Genomic DNA, 26,850 nt, shown 5'->3' with positions numbered 1-26,850 from the left:
GGTTGTAGGGTGATTAATCCACCCAGACCAGAGTGGGTTTATTCCATCCAAGTCCACTCGCATGAACCTTTGCAGGGTACAATTAGCTTTGGGACAGGTTGCCACATTCCCAGAACCACTAGCTCTGTTGTCAGTAGATTTTGAAAAGGCATTTGATTCGGTACACTGAGAAGCATTATGGGGAACGATGGAAAATATGGGATTTGGCGGGAACTAGGATGGGTGCGTCTGTTTTTATAAATCACCAGTGGCGGAAGTGAGAGTCAATGGGTTTCGCTCCAGGACGTTCTCCCTCGGGCGGGGAACAAGGCAGGGTAGTCCTTTTACCCTGTTGCTCTTTATTATGGTAGTTGAACTATTGGCAGTGCAGCTCCGGGCGAGCACGGAATGGGAGGGCTTTTGGTGGCCTTGGGGAGTTGAAGAGAGAATATCTTTGCATGCAGACAACCTGTTGATTTATATGGGCAACCCACAGGTGTTCTGTCGTGCAGTGACAAAGATATTGAGTGACTTCCAGGAGGTCAGTGGCCTTAAGGTCAGCTGGCAGAAATCGGTCTTCTTTCCTGTACAGGGCGGAGCTGCAGCGATCCAGCTGGAGTACCCCTAAAAGGTGTCACTGACAGACTTCCGGTATTTGTGAATTCAACTTGGCGAACCCCTCTCGAAGCGTCTCGACCTGAATCTGCAACCGATAATAGTAAAATTTAAGTTGGATGTAAAATATTGGCAGTCCCTCCCACTCCAGTTTGATGGGCAAAGCAGCCCTGTTTAAAATGATATCCCTGCCCAAGTTTATTAATGTATTGCAGAATGCCCCACTACCGGTCCCCAAGAGGGTGTTTGGAGATTTCGAGGGGTCCTTGAGGGAGCTTCTGTGGGGGGCATGCAGGTGGGTATCGCCCTCAAAACCCTGCAGGCACAGGGATTCTGGGTTGCCTCATTGCTTGGGAGAAGGGCTGAATGGGAGGTAGGATCCCGGCTCAGGTACTTTATGGAAGGAAAAGGGGGTGGGTGGGGCTCATGCTCATGACACCAATGTGCAGCAGATCTGGGCTGAGGCACTAAGCCAACCCCTATGGGGTAATTCGCACCTTCCGGAGCTTCTTAAGATGGGGGAGTCATGGGATTGGGCACCTGGGATGTGGTGCACAGGGATGGTCTCCCTTTGAGTCTCTGCAGCATATGGTCGCCCTGAGGCATGGGTAACGTTTTCAATAAATACAACTGTTGCATGCATTAAGATTGCAGTTTCCTGTTTTGAGCGACGTGTCCCATAGTTCCACACTAGAGGCAGATCTACCACCACCCCAAATTGAGACCAAGGTCACATCCACGCTGTACCAAGTAATATTTGCTTATGGGACCCAGGAACTGACCCGCCTGAGGGACAGGTGGGAGAGGGATGTAGGCCTCATGGATTCTGAGGAATGGGTGCAAGCGTTGATGTTCCCTAGAGAGATTGGCTTTGCCTTAAACAGTACAAGATTCTTCACAGGGTCTACTAATCCCATACCAAACTATGTGGGTGGGGATGGGTGGACAGTGACAGCTTTTTACGTTATGGAGAGTCCAGAAGTACGTTCTACCACACCTTGTGGGACCGTCCTCCGGTTCAGGTGTTGTTGGGGAAGTGTATAAGCAAATTTTAAATTATAATGAATGCTGTGGTCCCCAGAGACCTGAAATGTCTTCTCCTCGGGATATGGAGGGAGGAGGGCTCACTAAGTATGAAAGGACCTTTCTGGCGGTGGCCTTGAGAATAGTCAAGATAAGGGTTGCCTCCTTTTGGGGGATCACCAGATCGCCCCTGGATGACCTGTTGGTTCGCTGAGATGGACAGGTGCATGGCCCTGAAGATAAGTGTGTATAACGCGAGGCAATGTCCTGCTAAGTTTTTGAAAGTGTGGGGTAAATGGGAGTGGGGGTCAGGAGGAGGCGGATAGCGTCGGTCAGGGGGAGGCGTATAGTTGTCCGATATTGGGGGCTCGATATGTTAACCCAAACCTCTGTACTGTGCTTCACAATTTTATTTTCACTCTGCTCCCTTGAGCTGTTATGTCAAGCGATGGCAGTTTTGTTTATTGCAGTTCTTTCCTATTTTAATTTGAATGAAACAAAAACAATAAAAAATGTTTTATAAAAAAAGAAAAAAAAAGACAAACAGCTACACATCAATGTCCTCGAATTGAGAGCCGTTTATCTGGGCGCTGAAACCCCTCCAGCTCCAACACCAAAGGAAAGCTGTTCAAGTGTTTGCTGACAACACCACCACCATGTTCTACATTCCAAAGCAGGGTGGCAACCGATCTCTATTCCTCTCCAAGTCCTCTAAGTTGTTCAGATGTGTGCTTGCCCAGCTTCCCTCTGGGTGCCGCTCAGAAGAGTTTTTGTAGCGCGCACAGACAACTCCCACCTTCTCAATAATTAATAAAGCACAATTCACAGCAGTTACATGACACTTGCTCTTTCTCTTTATACATCTAACTTACTCTAACTAGTGTAAATATCCTTGTCTAGTCTGTTTACATTAACACACTATGCAAGAGTGACTTTAAAAACCTAAGACCCTAAAAACAGAGTATACTCTCAAGAGGTTAAAAATGAATATGAAAATCTGGATCCATGAGCAGAAGATCTAACTGAGAAATGCCTGCAAACATTAATCAAATAACTTCTCCTCCCAACCCATGACTCCTTTTTTGATTTTTATATGTTATGGTGAATTTTTAGGCCACATTTAGCTATCACTGGACTACCTTAAATCTTCCTTCCTTAAATCTGCAAAAAAAGGTTGCACTCTTGTACCCACTTTACTTGTTTTATGTTTATTGTAATATGAATAATGTTCAAGCTCCAGAATTCGTGTTAGTCATGGTTTGAAGCAGTACCCTTTAAGTGAAGGAATTATAAAACTCAAACATTAATTAGCACTCTACGGATTTCGAGTAGGGAAAGGTCAGGCTCCGCCACTACTACGTTAGCATTGCTAACTTTAGCCTATAAGTGAAGAGCAAAATTGCAACATCATTTATATGACCTGGAAGGAATTATGGGTAAGGGCTATACATGGCACTGCTCATACTTATCATTAGGCCATCAGCTTTTCAGACAGCTACAATGCTTTCACACAATCTGTATCCTTTCCAGGTTGGCTATATGCATTAATACGTGATATTGTAACTATCTGCTTTACAAAAATGTTTTCACTGAGCACTGGTATAATCCAACCCAACATTATTAGGGTGGGAGATGTTGCAAACAGTCTTGTATAGACTGCAAAATACCTTTGTGCGTGCAGATTTATGGGAGTGAAAACTAAATCAGCAACTTGAGGGGGGCGTGGCTTGGACGGCCATGCAAAGGGACGTGCTCTCGTGGAGCTCTGCTGATCCTACAGTGATCCTGGAGGAGAAGTGCGTGCACGGGAACCCGCCAGCACTGAAAAATAATGCCCATGCGTGTGAAGATGATGGCTACACTCGCTGAAACTTTGATGCGAGTGGAGGGTGAGGACACTGAGTTATACTCGTCTGCGAGCCGCGGGCCCCGGATTGGCGAGTGGAACAAGATGGCGGCAGAGACAGAGGACAACAGGGGTCACGAGGTGTAGGTCCTGTAAAGCCCCTGCATCGAACTCCAAGACCAGCGATTAGAAGCAGACCGTGGCACTTGACCGAAATGCGCTGTTGCTTCACATTGGTAACCGACGCCGGCGGAACCCAGGAGGATTCATTGTGGCAGCGTACCAATTAGGTGGCCGCGGATCCTGGGGCCGACGCGAACAAGCGGGCGGTGGTGGCTGCAGTTTTCCACAGCGAAACATCGGCGCAGGCCAGTGGTTGAGGCCGACGCGAGACAATTGCTGAACCCCGGCACTTAAAGCGGCCCCTCTGGGCCTGAGCATTGTGGGCCGGATGGCCTTGTGATCGCGGAAGAGGGGGAACAAAGGGAGTGCGGCGAATAGGTGAGCGCACTTGAGCACTGGCCACAGAAGGAACACGACAGAGACCGGGGCCACGACACCAAGAGGGTACGAGCACATGGAAGGAGACGGCCCACTCTGGGCGCAAGAGAAGAGACAAGTACATACAAGTACATGCTTGGCCTGCTGAGAGTGGTCCATGACCACGCAGAACTTTGTGCGGAGGGAGGCACGGCAGGCCCTCGCCCACTTAACATAGCAGGATGTCCTCTAAAGTGGTTAGACCCAGGATCTGACAGTCCACGATGGAGACCTACGCCAGGTCGCCCCCAGAAGCGGAGGGGGGCAAGAGCAAGGAGACCCCCACGGCAACGGTGGAAACACTGGGCACGATCCAGGAGGTGCTGGCAGCGATCGCAGACTTAAAGGTGGCCTGGGAGACTAAGTTGGGACAGGCAATGAAAGAGCTGCAGGAGGGCCTGGACCTCAAGATCGGAGCGGTCCAGGAGGAGGTGAACCTGCTGAGACAGGACGTGTGAATGATTGCGGACTGCACCTGGGGCCTTGGAGAAGGAGATGGCCCCGAACACGGAGGTGTGCACCGCACATGGAAAGGAGCTCCATGCCCTCGTGCAACGGGTGGGCAATCTGGAGGACAGAGCTGAGCAAACAGAAGGGCGCACCAGACGCAATAACATCCGTATAGTGGGCCTGCCGGAAGGTATGGAAGGGTCAAACCCCACAGAATACGTGGAATCCATGCTTTTACAGGAGATAACAGGCGGGGTGCTGGCCCAGGGGTTCGCGGTTGAAAGGGTGCACAGGGCCTTGACAAGGAGACCGCCCCCTGGAGCCCCCCCGCGGCCACTGATCGCAAAGATCCTGAACTATCGGGATCGGGAGAAGATCCTCAAATTTTTCCGGAGGGGAGGAACGATCGAAAAGGGTTCCGCAAAAATCACGGCCTATCCGGACTATACGCTGCTTGTACAGCGTAGTAGGATGAACTTTGGATCGGTGAAAAGGAGGCTGAAGGAAGCAGGCCATCGCTACATGTTGCTCTACCCAGCCAAGCTGAAAGTGTTTTATAAGAACAGATCCCTTTTTTTCGAGACGCCGACCGAGGCAATGGACTGGCTGGACATGCAGGGCCGACCTCAAGAACCGGATGTCCAGATGGGAGCTGCAGGAGATAAGTAGCAGACGGCTGTGGCACCTAGGGTGACATGGCCAAGACATTGGGACTTGATTATAGAGTTGTATTAAGCTGGTGGGGAGTGTGTTGTAGTATCAACTGGCTGGACCCGCTGGACGCACCAGTCCTAAAATAGACGACTGGGAGCTCCTGGGAGGCATCCCTTGTACCCAATAATAATATACTTAGTTAGGTCACTGTTAGATCGGTGACGCCCCGCGGGGTCCTAGTCCTCGGCGACGGGACAGGACCAGACGCGGGTGTGCCTGAGATCCAGGGATGGAGCTGGGCATTTGTTGGGGTAGGGCAGGGTGGGGGGAGGGGCTGGGTTGTGTGCAGTGGATGGGAGTTGGGGAACAGGGAGGGGGGAAACTGTTGAGGGGGAAGAGGGGAGAGCCGGAAAACAAACCATCAAGGAAAGCATTGAAGGGAATGGTGGGTTGGGAACAAACCGAGTAGATGGCATCGGGTAACCTCAGAATTGTGACCTGGAATGTATAGAGCCTTAACAGCTATCTGAAACGTAACAAAGTGATGCTGTATCTAAAAAGGATGCACATTGATGTGGCCCTGTTGCAGGAGACTCACCCCACAAGGGAGAAGTTGGAGGTTGTCAGGTGAAAATGGAGGGGACATGTTGCTGGGGCTACGTATTCTGCGTACGCTAGAGGGGTTATCACTTGGGTGGCGCCGCACGTGCCGCTCCAGGTGCTTAGCTCAACAGTAGACCCAGAGGGCAGACTGGTGGCGGTGACAGGACTCCTGGAGAACAGGGAAGTGCATATCATAAATCTGTACGCCCCCAACCATGATACAGCAGCTTATTTTAGGTCCCTTTACAGCAAAATTAGCCCCCTGGTTGGGGATGCGGTGGTGTGGGGAGGGGACTTTAATTGCACCCTGAATCCCAAAATGGATAGGTCAGTCGACAAAGCGGGGAAGCCGGCGCCGGCGGCCAAAGCACTGGGGACATTGTTAAAAGATCTAGACCTAGAAGACGTGTGGAGAAGGTTGCATCCAATGGATAGGCAATACTTGCACTATGCAGCACCACATGACCTGCACACGAGGCTAGATTATGTGTTCGTAGCGGCTGAGATAGCGGGAGAAATGGTGGGAGCGGAATACAAGGCTCGGGTACTATCTGACCACTCGCCTTTGGTGGTAGAGTGGCGACACCAACCCCCCAGAGCGCGGATCCCGACATGGAGACTTAGGACTGAGGCATTACAAGATGAGGGGTTCCGGGAGGACTTGAGGTAGGCCATCGAGGAATATTTTGATATAAACATGGGCAGTGTGCGCTCGGTTGGAACAGTATGGGAGGCGTTCAAGGTGGTGGTGCATGGAGTAGCCATTTCGAAATCTAAAGGGCTCCAGGGGGGCATTGAAAGGGAACTTCAAGAAACGGAAAGGGAGCTGGAGGGCCTCACGAGACATGAGGATACCGCCCGGAAGAATAGCGATAAGATAAAAGACCAACAGTTAACCTGCAGCGGACTCTGGGATAGGTTATGTAGACTAAATTACAAGAAATATACGGCGAGGCTACACGCAGGGGGCGATAAGCCTGGCAGATTGCTGGCCTGGCTGTATAAGAGTGAGACCCCCTGCACAGTGATCAGTGAGATAAGGGATGAGGAAGGTCGCATCTGTAATACCCAGGAGGGGGTGAACGAGGAGTTCCTCAAGTTTTACAGACACTTATATGAGAACGCAGGTGAGGATAGGAGCCAATACATACTGGACACGTTAGAGGACATAGAGCTGCCCACCCTGGACGACCTAGAACGCGCGGAAGTGGACGCCCCTGGCACCTCGGAAGAGCTGGAGGTGGTGATCCAACATTTGCCCACGTGTAAGGCACCCGGGACGGACGGGTTGCCAAACAGGAGCTGCTTCAGCCACTGCTTGCTATGTTCAACGAGGCCTATGAGCAGGGGGAACTGCCATTGTTCCTTCGCGAGGCGATGATCATCCCACTCCTAAAACCAGGAAAGCCGGCCGCGGAGTGTGGGTCTTACAGACCCTTGTCCATGCTGAATCAGGACAGCAAAATACTTACGGCAGTGCTGGCCAATAGGCTGAAGAGGGTGATCGGTAAGCTGATACACCCAGACCAGACGGGATATGTCCCCGGCAGGAACATCACAGATAACCATAAGAGGCTACACCACATCATTGACCACACTGAGGAAGATACGGGTGAGCTGGCCACCGTGTCGCTAGACGCGGTGAAAGCCTTTGACTCGGTGCGATGGCCTTGGTTGAAAGCAGCCCTGAGGGGATACGGAATGGGACCTGGGTATATCAGGTGGGTCCAGTTGTTATACAGCACCCCGGTGGTGAGAGTTAAACCAGGATCCATAATCTCAGATACCTGGCAACTCAGCAGGGGGACCAGACAGGGATGCCCCTGGTCCCCCATGCTATACCTTCTGGCATTAGAGCCACTGGCAATATGTCTGCGGCAACAATACGGGGAGGTGGGGATTAGTACAGTAAGTGGTAGACACCTGGTATCGCTGTACGCAGATGACAAGCTCCTTTATCTGCGCAATCCGGAGGAGAACTTGCAGTATGTGCTAGAAGTGATGGACTGATATGCCACCCTCTCGGGCATATCGGTGAACCCTAGGAAGTCTAGTCTGTTCCCCTTGGGTAGATACAAGAATGTCCCGTTACAGAGGCTGCCTAGCCTGCCGATACCATGGCAGACTGAGACATTTAGGTATTTGGGAGTAAATATTTACCACAGGATCAAGGCGGAGCACCAACATAATACAAAGAAAACAATAGAGGGGGTCAAGAACAGCATGGTGTTTTTGTCCAGATTGCCCCTGACCATGATGGGGAGAGTGGCCTTGCTTAAGATGGTGGTCCTGCCCAGACTCCTGCACTTCTTTGTGAATGTCCCGTTTTTGATTCCCAGGAGCCTATTTGTGAGACTTCATAGCGTGTGCAGGGGCTTCATATGGGGTAACTCCAGGAACAAAGTGGCCCTATGGAAACTCCACAACCCATGTGACAAGGGGCGCATAGGCCTGCCAAATTTTGAGCTTTATTATCTGGCGGGGCAGCTGCTATATGTGGCCATGTGGCTATCGACTGAAGACTCGGCGGAAGCCAGGCTTCTGCGGGAACACTCGGCCCCATACTTTTTGAATGAAGTGGTGTGGTTACAAAAGAACGAACTGGTTGGAAGAGGGCGGCTGTTGAGGCTGAGCTGGGAGGTTTGGCACAGAATGTGGAGAATGATGGGTGACATAGAGCCGTTCTCTCAGCAGGCCCCGCTGGTGGCACTATGCGGGAACGACTCACAACTGTTCGAGGGCGGTCCGTAGATATTGGGAAACGGTGGGCCTCGCCACCCTTGGGGACATATGGCAGGAAGGGGAGGCATTGGAATTTCAGAGGTTGCAAGAAGAGACAGGGCTGCATAGAGGCCAGTATATAACCTACGCTAGGCTCATGAAACGGGTAAGGGAGAGATGGCCGGAGACAGTGCTAGCGGATGACCCTGATGCCTCCCTGGAAACGATGTATGATGTTTCGGAGGACGGGCACGAGATATCTAGAATATACGGGCTTCTAAGAGCAAAGGTAGGGAAGGAGCTGCTTCAATTGATGCAGGACTGGGAGAGGGAAGTAGAAGTCCCCATGACAGATGGGCAATGGGAGAGAGCCCAAAGATACCATAAAAAGGTATCCCGGAATGCGAGACTCCAACAACTCCAATTGTATGTCACTCACAGGGCTTATTTGACTCCCGGGAAAATTGCAAGGTTTGGAGGCTCGGATACGCAGAAATGTCCCAGGTGTGGGGAGGTGGAAGCAGGGCTGCTACACATGTTCTGGACTTGCCCGGAGGTGCACAGATTTTGGGATTAGATTAAAACTTAATTGGGTGGTGGGGGAGTGGAGCTGGACGTGGGATCAGCTTGGCCATGCATGCTCGGGATTTTTCCCAGGCCACGGGATTTTAAAGCACATAAGCAAAATGAAGGACTTAGCCTACATCCTGGCCAAGTGCAGGATCGCAATGGTTTGGAAGGCGTCCCACAAAACCAAGGTGGAGCTATGCGGGACGGACCTCCTCAGATGGGCGGAGGTGGAATCCGTAGTTTGTTTTGAAGCGGTTACTAGGGGGGGGAGAGGAGGAAGTAGGCCCCTTGTTGGCCTGGCGGAAATTGGTGACCTCTATGGCAAACCCTCACCAAGACAATAACGAATCAGAGGACTCTGATGAGTGCACAAGCACTGCGATACCTGATAATGCTCCCATAGATGACGTGAGTGTGCCGGCTCTAGTTTGTGGGGTGGGAGGGGGAAGGACGGAGAATTATACCGTATAATGTGATGGTTTGTTGCTGATTATGTACGTCCTAAACAGTTGTAATGTGTGTTATTTTGTTTGGTTTTATTGAAAATAAAAATAAATTAAAAAAAAAAAGAAATCAGCAACTTTCAAAAACCAAGTCAGATGCTTCGACAGTACAGTACAGTGAATGAAATGTGTTTGCTCCCATTAAAGGAAAGGCAACTCTACTAACAAGACTTGCAAAGTGTGAGGAACCTCTTTTTGGTGGGTATTCCTTTGTGGCGACCTCAGCGCCCTTTTAATATATTTTTTGTATTTTCTGGTGATGTATGGATTTCCTTATTACTAGTCGCATGAAATAGTAACTACGGAGTACTTGGTTCCTCAACTCCGTTTGATCAAAAAGAGAAACTTTACAGTTACTTTATCAAATGGCCCATGCGCTCACGCTTTTCTGAGAAAGAAGGAAAAACTCGTGACCCCTTTCCTCAGTTTTCCTAAGTGCATTTAATTTTCAGATTTGTACTTGTTTGCAAGTGCCCTATGCTATGCAGCATCCCAAGGCATCTTGTTTGACTGGTAGCAGTGAATTGCAGAAGAGGGGCCCCTCGTTACAGGACAAGGCAGTTCATCTGTTGTACCTCTGAGCATAGCTGCTTTTAACTTTAAAGGCAAATCTATGTGATTTGTTTCCAAGGTGATCCTAACGAAACCTCAGTGACACCCTGGTTGAATTTCGGCTAGGCTGTGGTGATTAAGAGTGGGCAAAACTATAGCCTGTAATATGTGTCCTGTCATTTCGCTTTCCATGTAAGGATTATAAGCAGGGTTCTGATTAGATTGTACTCCCTACATGGGATCCCAATGATTTTTCATGGAGGAAAAAAGTATTTCAACTTTGTAAATACGGATACATTATGCTGATTAAAAGGTGCTCTTTCACCTTAAAGCTGTTCTTGAAATCTGGCAGTAATTGTAGAGTTCCTTCCTATGCCCTTGCTCTTCTGATCACTGATTCGTAAATATCAGTGGCACTTTGTGGGTTTGGGTAGTCTTCCTTGTGTCAGATGTTTCCCATTTTTTGTTGGGCTTATTCTTACTCCTTATTTTATGTTAGGCGCATTTTCCTGTTTTTGTAGAGTAAGGCAAGTGGTATGTATGCCTCTTAGCTGAAATGCTGGTTTTGAGTAAGTGTTGTTGCTGTTCTGTTTCCAGGACAATGTAATGTTTATGGTAAGCAGAGGGACAGGAATTCTGATTGTTATTCTCTGTGGTGCAGTTATTGTGATCCAATTATCAACCGGACATACGTTTTGAGAGGTATGTTCTCGTGGCCCCTGAACTACGTTAAAGTGGTACATAACCTATTTTTGACAAGTATCATGTCTAATTATTTTACTAGCCAAATCAGTTATGATGAGCGATATTTGTATTTGGTTATACACAATACACATGAGTGTTTTTTCCAAAGGCGTAAAATAATTTCTGCATAATCTTTGAGCAGGGTTGGTAAATTAATAGCCATAGCTAAACCTATTGTTTGTACTGCATATACAATGTTCTTTTTGCGCATACACTTATTTTTCTCAGCATACTAGATCTTGAAGTCTGGTTGATAAGCTCTCTTTATAATCGTATATAAAATATTTCTTTTTTTAGGCTATATCTTGGGAAAAAGTGTTTTAAGAGGCAACTTTCCCACTGATTTTAAAGGAATTGCAATGGTTTGGGAACTTCCCATCCAAACTCTTCAGAAAGGATTGCTCACTAAAAGCACATGCTCAATAAGTGACTTACCTTGTTAGTTGTGCACATGGAAAATAATGCACACACAAAAGCCAATCATTTCCGCTCTGAGAGAAAAATAATTAGAGGGCGTATTGCTCCTGTCGTTGGAAGCTCGCGCACTACGGAGGTGGGCTTTACCTCATGTGATGTTCCTGTTCAATTTCATCTGCCAGGCATTCACAACTCAATAGCTGATTCCCTCAGCAGGGTAATTATGCTCTTGACAAGAATGGCAACTCCAACACAGTTAGGTGCTCTGCATCTTCAAAAAGTAGGGTGTCCCAGACATCAACCTTTTTGCCACCAAGGAGATTGCAAAGTCCAAGGCATTCACTGGCAGATTCCCACAACACAGAAGCCTGGCAGATGCTTTCTTGTTTCCATGTACGAACAAACTCCTTTATGCGTTCCTGCTGTTTCCACTGATTCCAAAGGCCCTTCACTCTGTCATCATTTCATCTTAACAAGCCATTTGTCCTGCCTGTTTTCTTTGACTCTCAGCCTACACCAGCGGAACATTCTTTGCATTCTTTTGAAATATTATGTGGCCCGTAGTCATTCTGGCTATTTTTAGCTTTTGGCCACGTGCCTCCATTTCCAGATGGTTGTCTGCCTGCATATCATACTGCCATCACATTGCCAACAGACCGCTTCCAGGTATGTCAAGGGCGCGCTCCTCCAGGACTGTCTCTTCCACCACAGCCATCCTCTCAGGGGTCCCGATGTCAAAAATTTGCAGAGTAGCGACGTGGATATCGGTACATACCTTTGCATGGTTCTACTGCATAGACAGACTCCCTGGAGGAGTAAAGGGTCAGGCGGGCATGATCTATTTGCTTGAGAGGTTAGCTTTCCTGCAGGTGAGCATTCTCCCATTTTGTGTTGTATGCTTATATGGGTACTGCTTGGCAATCTATTCATACAGTGTGTGACTCTGTGTTGGGGAGATTTATCATTATTATGTTTCATCCCCTCTCCTAGTGAGACTCCCAGCACTTTTTGCTGGACTTCTGGACCTTTTTCTTTCAATCCTGAATGAGTGAAGCCTTTTTCCACTCATTCATTCTTGGGCTTTGTCTTTTGGAACTCTGTTCTTTGTCTTCTAACTGTAATATGGGGTGTGTCTGCACCATAGCTCTTAAAGGCATATGTGTTTTTACAACTGCAGCACACAGCTCCTTATGGGCAGTGTTGCTGAGGACTCTTAGGGTCCTCCTTTGAGATTCCTTTTCTATATCCTGAAGTAACTACAGTTCTTAAGTATAGTATTGCTGCCAAAATTCAATAGCCTGAGAGATTTGCACACCACACCTCCAGTGGAGTGCAAAAGGTATACTTAGTATCCCCCTTGTCTCTACTCCTGTCACTTTTAAGTCACATAGACAATCACCTAGATATGGCTGGTGGCAGTGGACGTGTTCTTCCAACTATTGTGTATTTTGTATACCGCAGGCTATGTCCAAACACTCGGTAGTGCACAATAGGGGCACCAAGTACCAACTTGGGGCCTCCCTTCTTTTTTGCCATTAATAGCATGGTTGTTCTTTGTTAGCTTTTTCTACCACTCTGGGATGGGGAGGTGTGTGCGTGTTTTGCCTTTGGCGGGAACCCTTGGGTATCCCCACCTAGGCTCCAGAGTGTCTGGGCAGGCAGGAAGTGGGCGAGGAGTCTTCCAGCCCCCTGTCCTTTGTCTGCCAGAGTACTTGAATAGGTCCAGCTCCCACAGGAGGTCTGGCTGTTCTGAATGGACAGACATACACCCCTTTCTGTAAAAATTCTGAGAAAGATTGCAGAGGAGTGGGTGCTGGAACTTTATAAAAGGTGAGGCTTCTGGAGTGAAAAGAAAATAGACCACTGGAAACTGAAGTGAGCGAAGAAGACGGCAGAGAGGCCTGCAGACTCTTTGCAACACTGTAAAGTGACTACTGCTGTCCAGACCCTGTTTTCTGTGTGACAGAGGAGCTCCGAAGAGGTTGACTCCTTCCCTTTGGCTGGTGGGAAAACCAGTCCCAAAATGAACTTTGAAATGAGCCATCTCCTGAGGTCCTAGTAGTTTCCAGAGCTGCTGAACCCCAGTGTGGGACTGCAGGAAGAGAAGAACATTGACCGGGCGATCCGTGTCCTTTGTTGGTGCTAAAGAAAAGGTGCCAAAACCGCAGAGTGATCCAAGAAGTTGCTGAAAGTCGTGCTACAGGTCCTCCCTCGAGACTGCTGCTGAGAGATTGCGTCCATTGTCCTGCCTTGAGTCATCAGACCAAGGAATCCATAGGTCGGGTCCAGAGCGGCAGCATCGCGGAGCATCCAGCACAAACATTTTCTTCTAACCTAAGGTACTCTGGGGAAAAACGTATTACTTACCTGGTTCCAAGAAGTTGCTCCAGAGCGTTAGAGTGCACATAGAGGTGTCCAGGGCGACCCCCTCTTATCTCAGACCCATGCCGCTGCTTGTGGCCCCTTGTCAAGTCAGATTTAAGGTCTCCCTTGTTAGTTGTTAACTTGCTGCTTCAATAACTCTAGAAACGGGAAGAAATCCACAGGAACACTTCGTAATTCGCTGCTTGTCAAGACTTCAAGCCCTCTCCGAACTGCCTTTAGCTAGGGTTGCGTGTTTGGACTTAAATGACTTACTAGGCAAAGAAACCGTCTCTAGAACCTTGAACTGAGCTTATGTTACACTAACTAACCAGAGAGTATTCATATAGCATGTGAACCTATGAACGATACCAATGCTGGAAACAGGAGTTAAAGGTAAGTAGCTTATTCCATCTATTAGAAAGAACATTACCGAAGTGAGTAATTTGCTCTTTTAAGCTATTTCCATTTCATACTCATCCTTCTGCCTCTTAGGTTCTTCCTCCTTTTTGGAAGAATGCCTGTGGTTCAGCCCATCATTTATCCTGTGTTCTTCGTCATGCTTAAGCATGAAAACACCAAGATGTTGCATATGCTGAATCAGGGATACATTCTTCTTGGTGGAAGCTCCAATTTTATGGAATGGTCTCCAACTGGAATTGTATTCTATAGAAAATCATAATAATTTCCTAAAAAATGTAAAGGGTAATTGAGGAAGTAGGCTTAGATATCTCAACAGTTGGGCATATTGGTGCTTAAAAACAATGGAGAAATGAATTATTTTAGTGCTTAGGTTTCAGATTATGCAGAACATATGATGAATGAGAAAGAAAAGTTGACAGTGCTGGCGAACACATTTGGTGATAAAATCAATGATCTTATAGGTGCCCTGCAATGTTAGTTTACTCCCATAACTTTGTTTCCTAACCTGTGGCCCAGGCATATACAGTCTTGTGAGGCCAGTACTGAATGTGCTTTTATTGCCAAAATGTGTTTTATAATTTGAAATCATTTTTAGAATACCCTTGGGAAGGTCGTTTTCTCTGAGCAAAGCTTTACTCCTTGAAAGAAATCACACTTTCAACAATTTTCTAAAATGTTTTTTTTTCAAATGTATTGTTTAAAATTGTGATAACTCGCCTGTTTCTCTTTACATTTTCAGGTAAAGCAGCGGGGAACAAATAAGCCATTAAGAGCAAATCCTGATGCGTGGAAAGAACAGTGTAAAGAGCTGCTAAATCTGATATACGAGCGTGAGGATTCAGAGCCATTTAGGCAACCAATCAATGGTGCTGCCTTTCCTGTATGTGCATTTCTGTTTTGGATTACATTTCAATTTTTTTCTTCATTACTAATCACATTTGTACTGTTATAATTATAATTTTGGGCTTTGCTTTGAAAATATCATGGCAAAATCGATCCATGAGATCCATATTCTCATGGTTTTTCATTAAAATGTTTCTTATGAAGACTGTACACCCACACACTCCTCATATCCTGAAATATTCCCATGCCCAGATTTGGATGGACATTTTTTCTTATCCAACAGAGGGTGAAGCACGGCCCTTCACTGACTGTCACAGTGCCCATTGGGGCCACTAGTGCCAGTAGTAATGCCCACTGTACATGGGCCCCGTGATCTCGGTTTCACTCAACTCCCTCCCCAAGTCAGTAAAACAGTTGTGCTGTCACTGGAAGAGTAAGGAGAATTTTAATTTGGGGGACTGTGGGTGGGTCAATGAGGAATCTGTGGGACGAATACCTTATCCACCAAAAAGAGCGTTACCAAAGTTAAGTAACATGTCATTCTAATTGATTTCTTCCTTCCATGGTTTCTACATCGTTGATATCTATCTTCCAGCAGAGCTGCTCTTCCCTCCAGAGCGCACAGCGTGGTTCCACGTCAGCTGTGCCCAATGCCATTATTCGCCTCTCACCGGACATCACATCGGCCCAGTATATATTGAGGTTACTTATTTCCTTTTTTCTGTATACTCTCCTCGTTTAGAAACAACGCTTCTTGTGGGAGTTCATTTTCTGCTCTTTTCACGCCATGCTGAATCGGTCAAAGTGAGGCTAAAAACCTTGGGGTCATCTTCGACTCCCCTCTCTCCTTCTCTCCTCATATCTCTGACGTCTCTAAGAAGTCACACTACCAGCTGAACCTCCTCAGAGGTATTCTTCCTTTCCTCTCCTTCCCCAGAAGCTCACGGTCTCCAGAGCTCTGGTTCTCTCTAGGCTCGACTACTGCAACAGACTCTTTCTAAATCTACCTGCCTCTACTCTCCGCCCTCTGCAACTCATCCAAAACAGGACTGCGTGACTCGTCTTTGGCCTCAAGCCTAGGGATTGTGTATCTCCAGGACTGCAATCTCTGCACTGGTCCGTTGGCGGCAAGGATTAAGTTCAAAACCCTTTGCATACTCTTATGTCCGGTCCCCTTTCCTCCATACTGTATGGGCGTCCCTTGCAAGGGACGGGAAACGGAAACGTTTTCACCAGAAAAATTGTCTTCCCCTTTAATTTAGAGGCGCACGGCCATGGGAGCATGAGTTCGCCTGACTCTGGCCACCAGCGCCACTCCCCAGTCCCCTTTTACACGTCGACAGGAACAGGCCAAATTCACCAGCGCTCCTTGGTTTGGCTTCGACCATGTAATACCAGGCGCTCTTCCCCAGATATTCTTCTTTCTTTGTCTTTTTCTTTTCAATTAGGTACTTGGTCCTCCGACACCACGCTCCTCCCTGGCGCAAGTCGACTTCAGTGGGCTTCGGCAGGGGTCCAGCCGTCGAGGGGGTCTTCCTTACATCTGACTCCCATGCCCTTTTTCCTCCGCTGCCTTGACTCTGACCACGGTTGGGAAGGATGTTGCACATGCAACGCACTGACTCCAAGGGCACTGAAGAACAGGATAGCTAGGGGAGGGAGCTCTTCCAGAAGTCACCTCCGTAGGACCTAAAGGACTTCGTCAAACATCGCTCGAGGCCAAAGGAAAGGCCTCTATTCACCATTGCGACCCGTAAAGGTGACTCCTTCCCAAGAAAGCGCCCGACTGGGAGGAACCTTTTGGGTTCTAGCACCAGCACACGTACCGAGGCTAGTCCAGCTACCGGCCTCATGGCCGAAGAGTCTCTGCATCCTTCCGGGATCAGTGCTGAGGGACCGCAGGGTTCTTTTACCAGGGTTAATCTCGAGGGGTAGCGCCCTAGTGCCGGCCTCATGCCCAAGGGGGCGCCTTCACGCAGCACTACCGGCAGCTCTGCCGAGGGCAATACGCCTTCCAGCACGGCCTGAGGTGCGGGATATGCCTTCCTTTTGTTCCAACACCAAGCGTCTTGGACGGGGCTGGTTCCAGCGAGCCAGGCACCAGGACCTTGGCACGTGGCACGCAGCTCAACAAAATGGCTGCAGCACCAGACAAGATGGCTGCTCGTCTGATACCCCCTTTCGTGGAGCGGGTGGAGGAAAGAGTCATAAGGTAGGACTGGTGTCAACCAGGTGCATGGCCTACAGTTTATCCATCAGCAGCGCTGGACAGGTTTCCGCTGCACCCCAGGCCGAGTGTTCCCCGGCCCCAGTTGCCCTTAGCCACTCTGTCAATATCACCTGCCACCTCTACAGCCTCCGAAGACAGGTTCTTCAAAAGGTTCCTAGGGCTGATGCGAATGCCCCAGATGGTGGCCATCCTCCGGGGTGCCATCAGGGACATGCTCCGCCAGGTCGGCCACCAGCACCCATAGTCATTCCGCCTATGGCTCTGCTGCCCTCGCCGGCTCCTCCGATTCCGGCTTCCCTGCCTCCCACATTACAGGCAGCTCTACAACAGCCGCCTCAGCAGCCACCGGCTCCAGTATCCACACAGCAGCCCACTATGCCCAGCACCCCTCCACCAGTTCCGGACCCTCTGAGCACTCTGGTGGACACTGACCAGGAGGAGGACCCCGACACGCCATCGTCAGCCAGGGCCTTCCGCAAACGCATTACAGGTTTGGCAGAATATTTGGGCATTCCTCAGCCCGAGGTAGAGCAGCCCAAGGAGGGGGTCTTGGCAGAAGTCCTCACCCTAAGACCCCCTACCAGAACGGGGATACTGATGCAGAAAGACATAGTTGCCCTGGCCAAAAAGGGGTGGCTCAAGCCGCCTTTGGCCCAGTCTCAATCAGCGCCACAACGCCATATAGGCAGATGGAGGGGCATACACTCTTGCTTTCGGCGCATCCTCAACCGCACTCTTCCGTGATCGCTGCAGCGTCACCCTACTCTAAGCCTCAGTCGTCCTCGGCCACCTTGTCCTCGATGCTGCTAGGCACGGAAGAGAAGATCTTGGAGGCATACGGGAAAAATCTGTACTCCGCCTGCTTGCACCTGCGTCAAGCCAACGCGGATGCCATGCAGGCAGCCGTTAACCAAAGTCTCTGGCGGGAAATTGCGGACTTCCTCCCAGAACTTCCGGCGCAGAGCCAAGCATGCTTCAATTCGGGCCTAGGATAAGCCAGGCTGGTAGCGTAGAACATCATGGAGTCCACCATGGCCCACATCGATACCTCTGGCCGGGCTATCTGCATCGCCACGGACATGAGGACTGCCTGGCTCCGGGCTACTAAGTTTAACCCCGACGTCCAGGAACGCATATTGGATCTTCCATTCGAGGGTAGTTACCTCTTTCACTCCTCCATGGGTGAAGAATTAAATAAAAAGAGCAACAGCTCTCAAAAAGCGAAGTCTTTATCTATTCTTACGAAGGCCACGCCCAAGGCCTACACCCAGTCACAGCAACGCTCCGACAAGGGTTGGGCCTTTGGCGGGTTCCGAGGCTTTCAAGAATGAAGGTTCAGGAAACCTTACCGTTCTCTGAGTCCGCACCGGAGGAAACAACAAAGGTGGGCGGGCAAGGGCATTTTCCAATCCCCTCCTCCACAACTGCCTCAGAGGGAAAGAAGGCATGACACGCCCCTTCAGGTCCACGTGTCTCAGGTGGGCGGCAGGATTGCCTTTCACATGCAATTTTGGGCCAGAATTTTTCGGACCCCTGGATCCTCTCCGAAGTCTCCACGGGGTATCGCCTACCGATACCTTTCTCTCCTCCCTCCTCCCCTCCTCTACCACAGATTGGGACAGCAACTCTGTTGGCGGAGATCCGGTCACTCGTCGAGAGCCAGGCGGTGGAAGAAGTCCCAATCTCCCAGCGAGGCTTGGGCTTTTATTCCAGGGTTTTCTCCATACAGAAGAATAACCAGGCTGGCCTGAGTTGTGTTTGACCTTTCCACCCCAACCTCTCCCTTCCTCTGCAAACATTCAAGATGGTTACGCCAGCACTTATTGCGGAAACACTGGACAGGAGAGACTGGATGTGCTCCCTGGATCTGAAGGACGCATACCTACACGTCCCGTTTTGACAGCTGCATCGTTCCTTGCTGTGTTTCAGGTTCATGGGCTGCTATTTCCAATACAAGGTACTACCCTTTGGCCTCAACTCAGCCCCCAGGGTGTTTACCAGGTTTATGAATGCAATGGCAGCCCTCCTCCGGGCCCAGGGCCACCATGTCTACCCATACCTGGGCGACTGGCTCATCCGGGCTACATCTCTGGAAGCGGTTCACCGTACCTCCTTCACACTGATGAATACACTCCACAACCTGGGGTTCACTATCAATCTCAAGAAGTCTCAGCTGCAGCCCACACAGACCCTGGCCTTCTTGGGCCTCATCTGGGACGCACGCTCCGAGAGAGTCATTCCCTCGGAGGACAAGTTAGCAGCCATCCAGAAGCCATCTCTCACTTCCTCTCCAGGGCAGTGACCTCGGCCTGGTGGTATGAACATCTGTTGGGTATAATGGCGGCAATCCTGTTGGCCGTACCCCACGCAAGGCTCAAGATGAGGAGATTACAGCTGCACTTCGCAGCCTCATGGAATCAGGAGAAGGACTCCCAAGCCGAGCCAGTTGACATTCTCCCTTTCTCCACCCCAATCTCATGTGGTGGTCTGCTGACTTCAACCTGCGGCAGGGCATGCCCGTCTGCTAGCCGGCCCCTTAGGTCACTGTTACTACGGACTCCTCCATAGAGGGCTGGGGAGCCACTCTGGACAGCCACAGCATCCATGGTGTCTAGACTCGGCAGGAGTATGAGTCCCACATCAATTGGCTGGAATTGAAGACCATATGGCTGGCTCTCAAGGCCTTTCTCTCTCCCATAGAGGGCAAGGCAGTTCTTATCCAGACTGACAACTCCACCAGCGCATGTACTATGTCAACAAGCATGGGGGTACCAGAACCCTCCACTGTGCAATCTAGCCGTCAGAATGTGGGAGTGGGCACTGGAGAACAAAATCTACCTCACCTCAGTCCACCTCCCGGGGGAGTCCAACCTGGAGGCGGACAGGCTCAGCAGACTGGGGGCAGAAACTTATGAATGGCAATTGAACAACCTTGTTACTGAAGGAGATCTTCCTCAGATGGGGGCATCCCCATCTGGTTGCCTCCCGGGACAACCGGAAATGCCAACAATTCACCTCCTGGCAGGGGCAGAGCGCCGGCTCCCTGGGCAGTGCATTCCAGATACAGCGGAATGACATGATGGTATACACCTTCCCGCCCACACCCCTGGTCCATAGGGTGGTCTGCAAGATCAAGGAATCTCATCACCTCAGCATCATTTTGATAGCTCCTTGGTGACCTCCTCTTTCCATCTCAACAAGGTGATTGTCTTACCCATGCTCTTCGCCGACCCCAAGGATGAGCCTCAGAGGGTCTTGCACTGTCTGGATGTCAGACACGCTCTGAAATACTACTTGGACAGGACCAAGGACTTCCACAAGTCGGACTCCCTGTTTGTCACTTTTGGTGGGTCAATGCCCGGTTATCAGGCTTCCATAGCAAGGTGGATGGTCGTGGCCATCAAGGAGGCTTATGATGGGCAGTACAAGCCAGTGCCAGCTAATTTGCATGCCCATGGGGTCAGAGCCAAGGCCATCGCATTCCAGCATTATGTGCCTTGGCAGGTCATCAGCAGGGCAGCTACATTGGTCTCCCCTTCGGCTTTCTGTAAGCACTAGTGTTTGGACGCCGTCTCTAGGTCAGACGTGGCTTTCGGGCAGGCGGTTCTAAGAAACCTGTTTTTTTAAGGAGGGTCTCCTCTCCACCCTGGGGCTACATTCAGTTGTAATTGGCCATACAGTATGGAGGAAAGGGGGCGGGACGTAAGAGTAATGAATAGTTACTCACCGTAGTGACTAACATATTCTTAGTTCATAGTCCCCTTTCCTCCATACGTCCCACCATCCTCCCCCCTAATTATACTGGTGTCATTAGGCAATTCTGAATATTGTCAACGCGTCTATGGGGACTGAGAAGTGGTGCCGGTGGGCGGCGTCAGGCGAGCGCATGCTCCTAGGGGCACACCTCTGCATGCCTCTAAATTTAAAAGGGAAAAAGGTGAAAAGGGTTCCTTCTCCCGTCCCTTGCAAGGGATGCCCATACAGTATGGAGGAAATGGGACTATGGACTAAGAGTACACTAGTCACTACGGTGAGTAACTATTAATTTATCCACAAGGCCTCCTGGGGCCTGGGACCTCAATACCTTGAACTCTCTCTACCTAAATATCTTCCTTCTCGAGCCCTTCGTTCATCCACCTCCAACTCCCTCAAGGTCAGTCGCTTCTCCAAACAACGAGTTGGTGGTAAGTCTTTTTCTTCTGCTGGGGCCATCTAATCCCCATGGACAAAGGTGTGGCCCTTCGACACCAGGGTGGGCTGTGGGCCATGAACTTCCAGGCAGACATGCAGTCCAAGGTTGTGAACATGCCTATTGATGGAGATAACTTGATTGGGAAGGCAGTGGATGAGACACTCCAGCCTATCAAGACTGACACGGAGATGGCATGTTCTCTGGGGACCCTGAAGCAAAGGAGGTCGTCCTTTCGTTCCCCATGAGGAAGGATCACGAGGTCCTCCAAGGGGTACACTACCCCCTATAGTCATCCCTCCCTCTTCACCTCCCAGGAAGCCTATAGGGTCCACACCCAGGCCTACGGCAGCGGGGGCCAGCGTCATTGTTGTCCACAGGCCAGGCTGCAGAGGTCCAGGCAGGCCTTTACTGTCCGTGAACACGAGCCCCACTTTCACACCCCAGTGGGAGGCCGACTATCGAACTTTGACGAACAGTGGAAAAACATCATCATGGACAACTGGGTGCTGGATGTTCTTCAGCAAGGACACACCTTGGAATTTCAACACAGGTGCCCTTGAATTCCTCCTGTAGCGCGTCAAGAACTTCACATGGCCCAACTGATACTGGAGATTCAAGTAATGTTGAGAAAAAGGGCGATAAAGCCAGTCCTACGGCGTCTCCAGCGGGTAATCCAGATACTTTCTGGTATGAAAGAAGTCAGAAGGGGTTGCAACCGACCTTGGACTTAAGATGCCTCAACAAGTAGTTAAAGTCCCAAAAGCATAGGATGGTCACATTGCAGCATGTGCTTGTCCAGCTGGAGGAAGGGGATTTTCTGGCGACTCTGGACCGTGAGGGTGCTGACTTTTAAATCCTCATTCATCGAAAACATCAGAAGGTCCTGCGTTGAATGGTCCAGGGATGGTACTACCAGTTCAGGGCCCTGCCCTTTGGCCGAAATGAGCCCCCAGGGTGTTCATGAAATTCTTGGCCCCGGTCACTGGACATCTAAGCCGCAAGGGGGTACACCCCTACTCTTATCTGGACGACTGGCTCATTCGCTCCAGCTCTCATGCACTGGCATCCCATCACATGGCAGAGGCCATACGCCTTCTGCCTTTGCTTGGATTCACCATCCATAGTTATCCGAAGCCCTGCGTGGAGCAATCACAGAATGCTCTGTTCTTGGGCGCCAGTCTCCACACGCTTGCATGTCTGTCGACCCCCTCGGAAAAGAGGATGAGGGCCATCTAGGGGCAGTTCAGCTGCTGTCAGCAGTGTCCATCGCAACAGTCCGATCCATCAAGTCTCTCTTGGGGATGATGTCTTCCTGCATCCATCTAATCCCCATTTGCAGGCTTCACCACACCACATGTCTGTCGACCCCCTCGGAAAAGAGGATGAGGGCCATCTAGGGGCAGTTCAGCTGCTGTCAGCAGTGTCCATCGCAACAGTCCGATCCATCAAGTCTCTCTTGGGGATGATGTCTTCCTGCATCCATCTAATCCCCATTTGCAGGCTTCAGGTGCAGCCTCTCCAGGAGTTTCTAGATGCCAGATGGCAGCAGGTCACAGGCAATTGGACGGACAAGATCGCCCTAAATCAGGCATTTCTGCAGGCTGTGCAGTGGTTGTTGATGCATCCACATCTCACTCAAGGAGTCCCCCTCTCGAATTCCACTGTACTAGATCACATTCACCACAGGCGCCTCACTGGAGGATTAGGGAGCACATAGAGGGCAGTCGCACGCCAGATGCCTTTGGCTTCGGACGAGAAGGACTTGCATATTAATGCCCGGGAACTCAACGCATTGTTCTGGGCCCTGAAGTCCTTCTAGCCTCAGCTACAAGGGGAAGGTGGTGCAGATCTTCAGACCACACCACCATCATGTTCTACATAAGGAAGCAGGTGGGGACACGCTTCCCTGCTCTCTACCTGGAAGTCCAGTCCCTATGGCGCTAGGGTATTCTTCAGGACATGTTCCTTGTACCCTTTAACCTGGCAGGCATCAAGAACCCCATTGCATACTTGTTCATCAGGAAGCTGCAGTCCTGCCATGAGTGAGAACTTCAACAGGTACAGGTCTCAACTCTTCAGCAGGCAGGGTCTTCCCCAGATCAACCTGTTTGCGACAGCGGCCATCTCCAAGTCCCGGAAGTTTGCCAGCAGGTACCCTCAGCAATGGATTCTGGGGGACGCCTTCTCGTTCCCTGTGCGCTTTCCCTCCGATTCCGCTCTTGCTACGTGTGATAAACACACTAAGACATTACCATTGCAGGATGATCCTCATCGCAACGGCATGACCGTGGCACATCTGGTACCTGGACCTGCTCCATCTGTTTGTGGCACCTTCCATCCATCTACCTCTGCTTCCGGACCTTCTCTCCAGAGAAGCTGAACAATACTGCACCACGATCCAGCGTCGCTGAGCCTCACGGCCTGGCTCCTGCAGACCTAGAGTTTGGCCACTATTCCCTGCTGCAAGTATGCAAGAAGATCCTAGCCAAGGCCAGAGCGTCCTCTAAGTTGACTTGTTACTGTCATAAATGGAAGCGCTTTACAGTGTGGTGCAGGACTCGGAAGATTACGCCTCTGCGAGTGACAGATCCCCAGCTTCTTCCGTGCCTGCTTTTGCTTGCTAAATCTGGGCTAGCTCACGCCTCTTATCAAAGTTCATCTGGCTGCCATTTCACTGTACACCAGGGCACCAGGCAAGCCCTCCCTGTGGAGTTTTTCAGAGGCCTCGTCAGGACATTTTTCCCGCTGGTGAAGGCTCATCCCACGGCTTGGGAGCTCAACATGGTTTTGACTAAGCTCATGGGGCCTCCATTTGAGCCGATGCATCAGGTCCCCCCGAAGTTTCTCTCGTGGAAGGCAGTAAGGTTGATCCCGGCCCTCTCCTGCAAGCAGCCGTACTTGACCTTCCACGCTACAAGGGTGGCGCTGCGGACCCACCCCCACCTTTATGCCGAAGGTACCTTCAAAATTCTATCCCAACAAGCCTTTTTGTTTGGCCAGTTTTCTTTCCGAACCCTTCTATGCCTGCTGAAAGGGTGTTGCATTCGTTGGATGTTGCTCGTGCCTTGAAGTTTTATGTGGGACTCACAAAGGGTTTTCACAAGACATCTCAATTGTTAATCAATTTTGGACCAGTTTGGCATGGGAAGGCCCTGTCTAAGGCTTCCATTTCCAGGTGTCTTTCTGGCTGTATCATGCACTGTCATCATCCGGCCAACAGACCTCTTCCAGGCCATCCGGGAGCCCATTCCACCAGAGCCATTGCAGCGACGATTTTATTTCTCTCTGGTGTTCCCCTGCCCGATTTCTGCAGTGCTGCTACATAGAGGACCACCCACACCTTCACTAGATTCTACTGCTGTGATAGGGATTCCAGGGAGGAGTCCCAGGTCAGACAATTGGTGCTACACAACCTGTTTGCTTGTGGTTAGTCTGTTCTAGGGGCAAATGTGTTACTTCTGTTTAGCTTTGCCACCTCCCATGGTTGTGTATATGTACTACTGTGCAATCGTATTCATGAGCATGTGAATACATGCCAAGTCCCCATGCTGAAGAAGGAACATGCAACTTACCTGTAACTCCTGTTCTCCAGCATTGCTACCGTATGGATTCACATGCGACCCCTCCTCCCTCCCCTCTGGGGCTCTTCTTGGTTCATACTGCCACTTTATGGGTTCTACCAAATATTTTTTACATTTTGTTTTATTGAATGTGGTTTATAAACATCTTTACAATATGAAACATAGGAAAACAAATCTTTAAAAAGAGACATACCATCAAAAAAGCAACAAGAGAATAACAATCAAAAAGAGAAAACAAGGAAACATAATGCATCCAGTCAGTTTAAGCACTCAATATGAACAATGCATAAACCCATACATATATAAAACTAATTATCCAATTTATAAGCAACAGATAAAAAAGAAAACTTAGCATCTACACCACAGTGATTCATTGTCTAACCAATTTACTCAGAGGAACAATTTTCCTAAATAACTCATTTACTGGACATTCAATGCAGGACATTCTAAAATTATATGTCTAGCAGTTTCTTTTAAGTCCCTATTCTTACAACATTTGCAACAATAATCTTTGAGGTTTACCATGCCCCGCCTGTGCAGAATCTCCAAAGTGGGAGCAGATTCCAGTGAAATCTCATAAGAATTGCTCTCTGATTAATCAATGGGAACCAATTCAAGTACAAAGGGATTACTCCTCTTTTTGTGTTCATGCCTGAGATGGCTCATAGAGGGATAGCTATGAAAATGATCAACGGTCTGAACCCAGTGTAGGTCATACAGAAGATTTCTAACCTTTTCTGGTTTATGATATGGCATTTATAACGCGCCTGTACAAAGTGTTTCTAGGCGATAAAGGTTTCCATGCCTATATTCAGTGATTCACAGTATACGTGCAAATCCGACATAATATTTACTCTCCCTCGCCAATATGTCCGGCCCATAAAATTATTCAATTCCTTATACAGAGAGGCAGGAACAGGAAAAAGTAGTTTGAAATACAACAGCAAAGAGTTCCATTGAACCAGAGCCTTGATGGAAATGAGCCCTAACTCAAATCTAATAGCAACAAGAGGGAAACAATTCAAAACTCCCAATATCCTCCTCCATATTTTAGCTTCAATAAGGTCCAGCCATTTGGGAACAACCTTAAAATATAGTTCCAGTTCATATATAATCTTAAGCACAAATGTTCCTTCGTATTGATAGAATAACGGACACATTTTTTGTTCACTATAAACAATTGGTTAAAAAGAAGAGCTGCATTCTGGGAGAGAATTTGTTGATGATTATCAGAGGCTGGAGCAGCAGAAATTTTAAAAAACAAATCATTCTAGGCGATGGACAGAGAACTATGTTCCCTCAGAGGGCCACTTTCCTACTACAACTGAAGACGAGATTTTTCGTTTTTGACGAATTAATATAAAAACACCATTGTCTTCAGCAAACTTAGAGGAAAAAAAACAAATAACCTCTTTATGCCCACTCGTGAGTTATCAAACAATAAAAAGTCATCCGCGTATGCAAACCACAGATTTTTGACATCACCCAACTGAGAGAAACAAAAGTGGTGGAGCTCAGATAGGTGTTCTCATCCGATATATATAAATTAAAGAGGAAGGGTGGCAAAGAGCATCCGTGCCTCAGACTAGAAGGGGTGGAAATATGAGCAGACATAGTGCCTTCCCTTTTCAAACGGACCCGTGCTCCTGAAATCTTGTGGCGCACAGTAATGAGTTTTTAAAATAAACAGTTGGAATACCTCAAGTGTTTAGCTTCCACCAAAGGCGCCTTCGATCCACTCGATCGAAGACGCCTGATAGATCTATTAAAACGACATAGGTGGGTGCTGTTTTACCCGACCAAGACAATTCCTGGATAGCCCTTACCACCAACCTATTAATGTTGGTAGAGTGGGCTTTCCAAAAGCCGTTCTGGAATTTTGAAAGCCTATTTGCTGAGATAGACCATGTCTCCAGATGAATAATCAGGAGGGATGTAAAAATCTTGCAATCTGAATCCAAGAGCGAAATGGGTCTATAATTCTTTGGATCGGATCTTGCACC

At 49.2% G+C, this 26,850-nt stretch overlaps 1 protein-coding gene across 2 annotated transcripts in view; it reads left to right on the top strand.

Annotated features, from left to right (window-relative positions):
* Window positions 1–26,850, top strand: part of BRWD3 (bromodomain and WD repeat domain containing 3) — a 1,632,068-nt gene that overhangs the window by 1,265,273 nt on the left and 339,945 nt on the right. For both annotated transcript variants that reach the window (XM_069612911.1, XM_069612910.1), the window contains exon 35: window positions 14,741–14,881. In XM_069612911.1, coding sequence (XP_069469012.1) covers window positions 14,741–14,881 — 141 coding nt within the window. The remainder of the gene's footprint in view (window positions 1–14,740; window positions 14,882–26,850) is intronic.

This window comes from Ambystoma mexicanum, chromosome 5p (assembly GCF_040938575.1).
Source record: "Ambystoma mexicanum isolate Mex_15411 chromosome 5p, UKY_AmexF1_1, whole genome shotgun sequence".
Taxonomy (NCBI): Eukaryota; Metazoa; Chordata; class Amphibia; order Caudata; family Ambystomatidae; genus Ambystoma; species Ambystoma mexicanum.
Note: the sequence above shows the minus strand (reverse complement) of the source record. Positions and strands in the feature narration are given on the sequence as shown.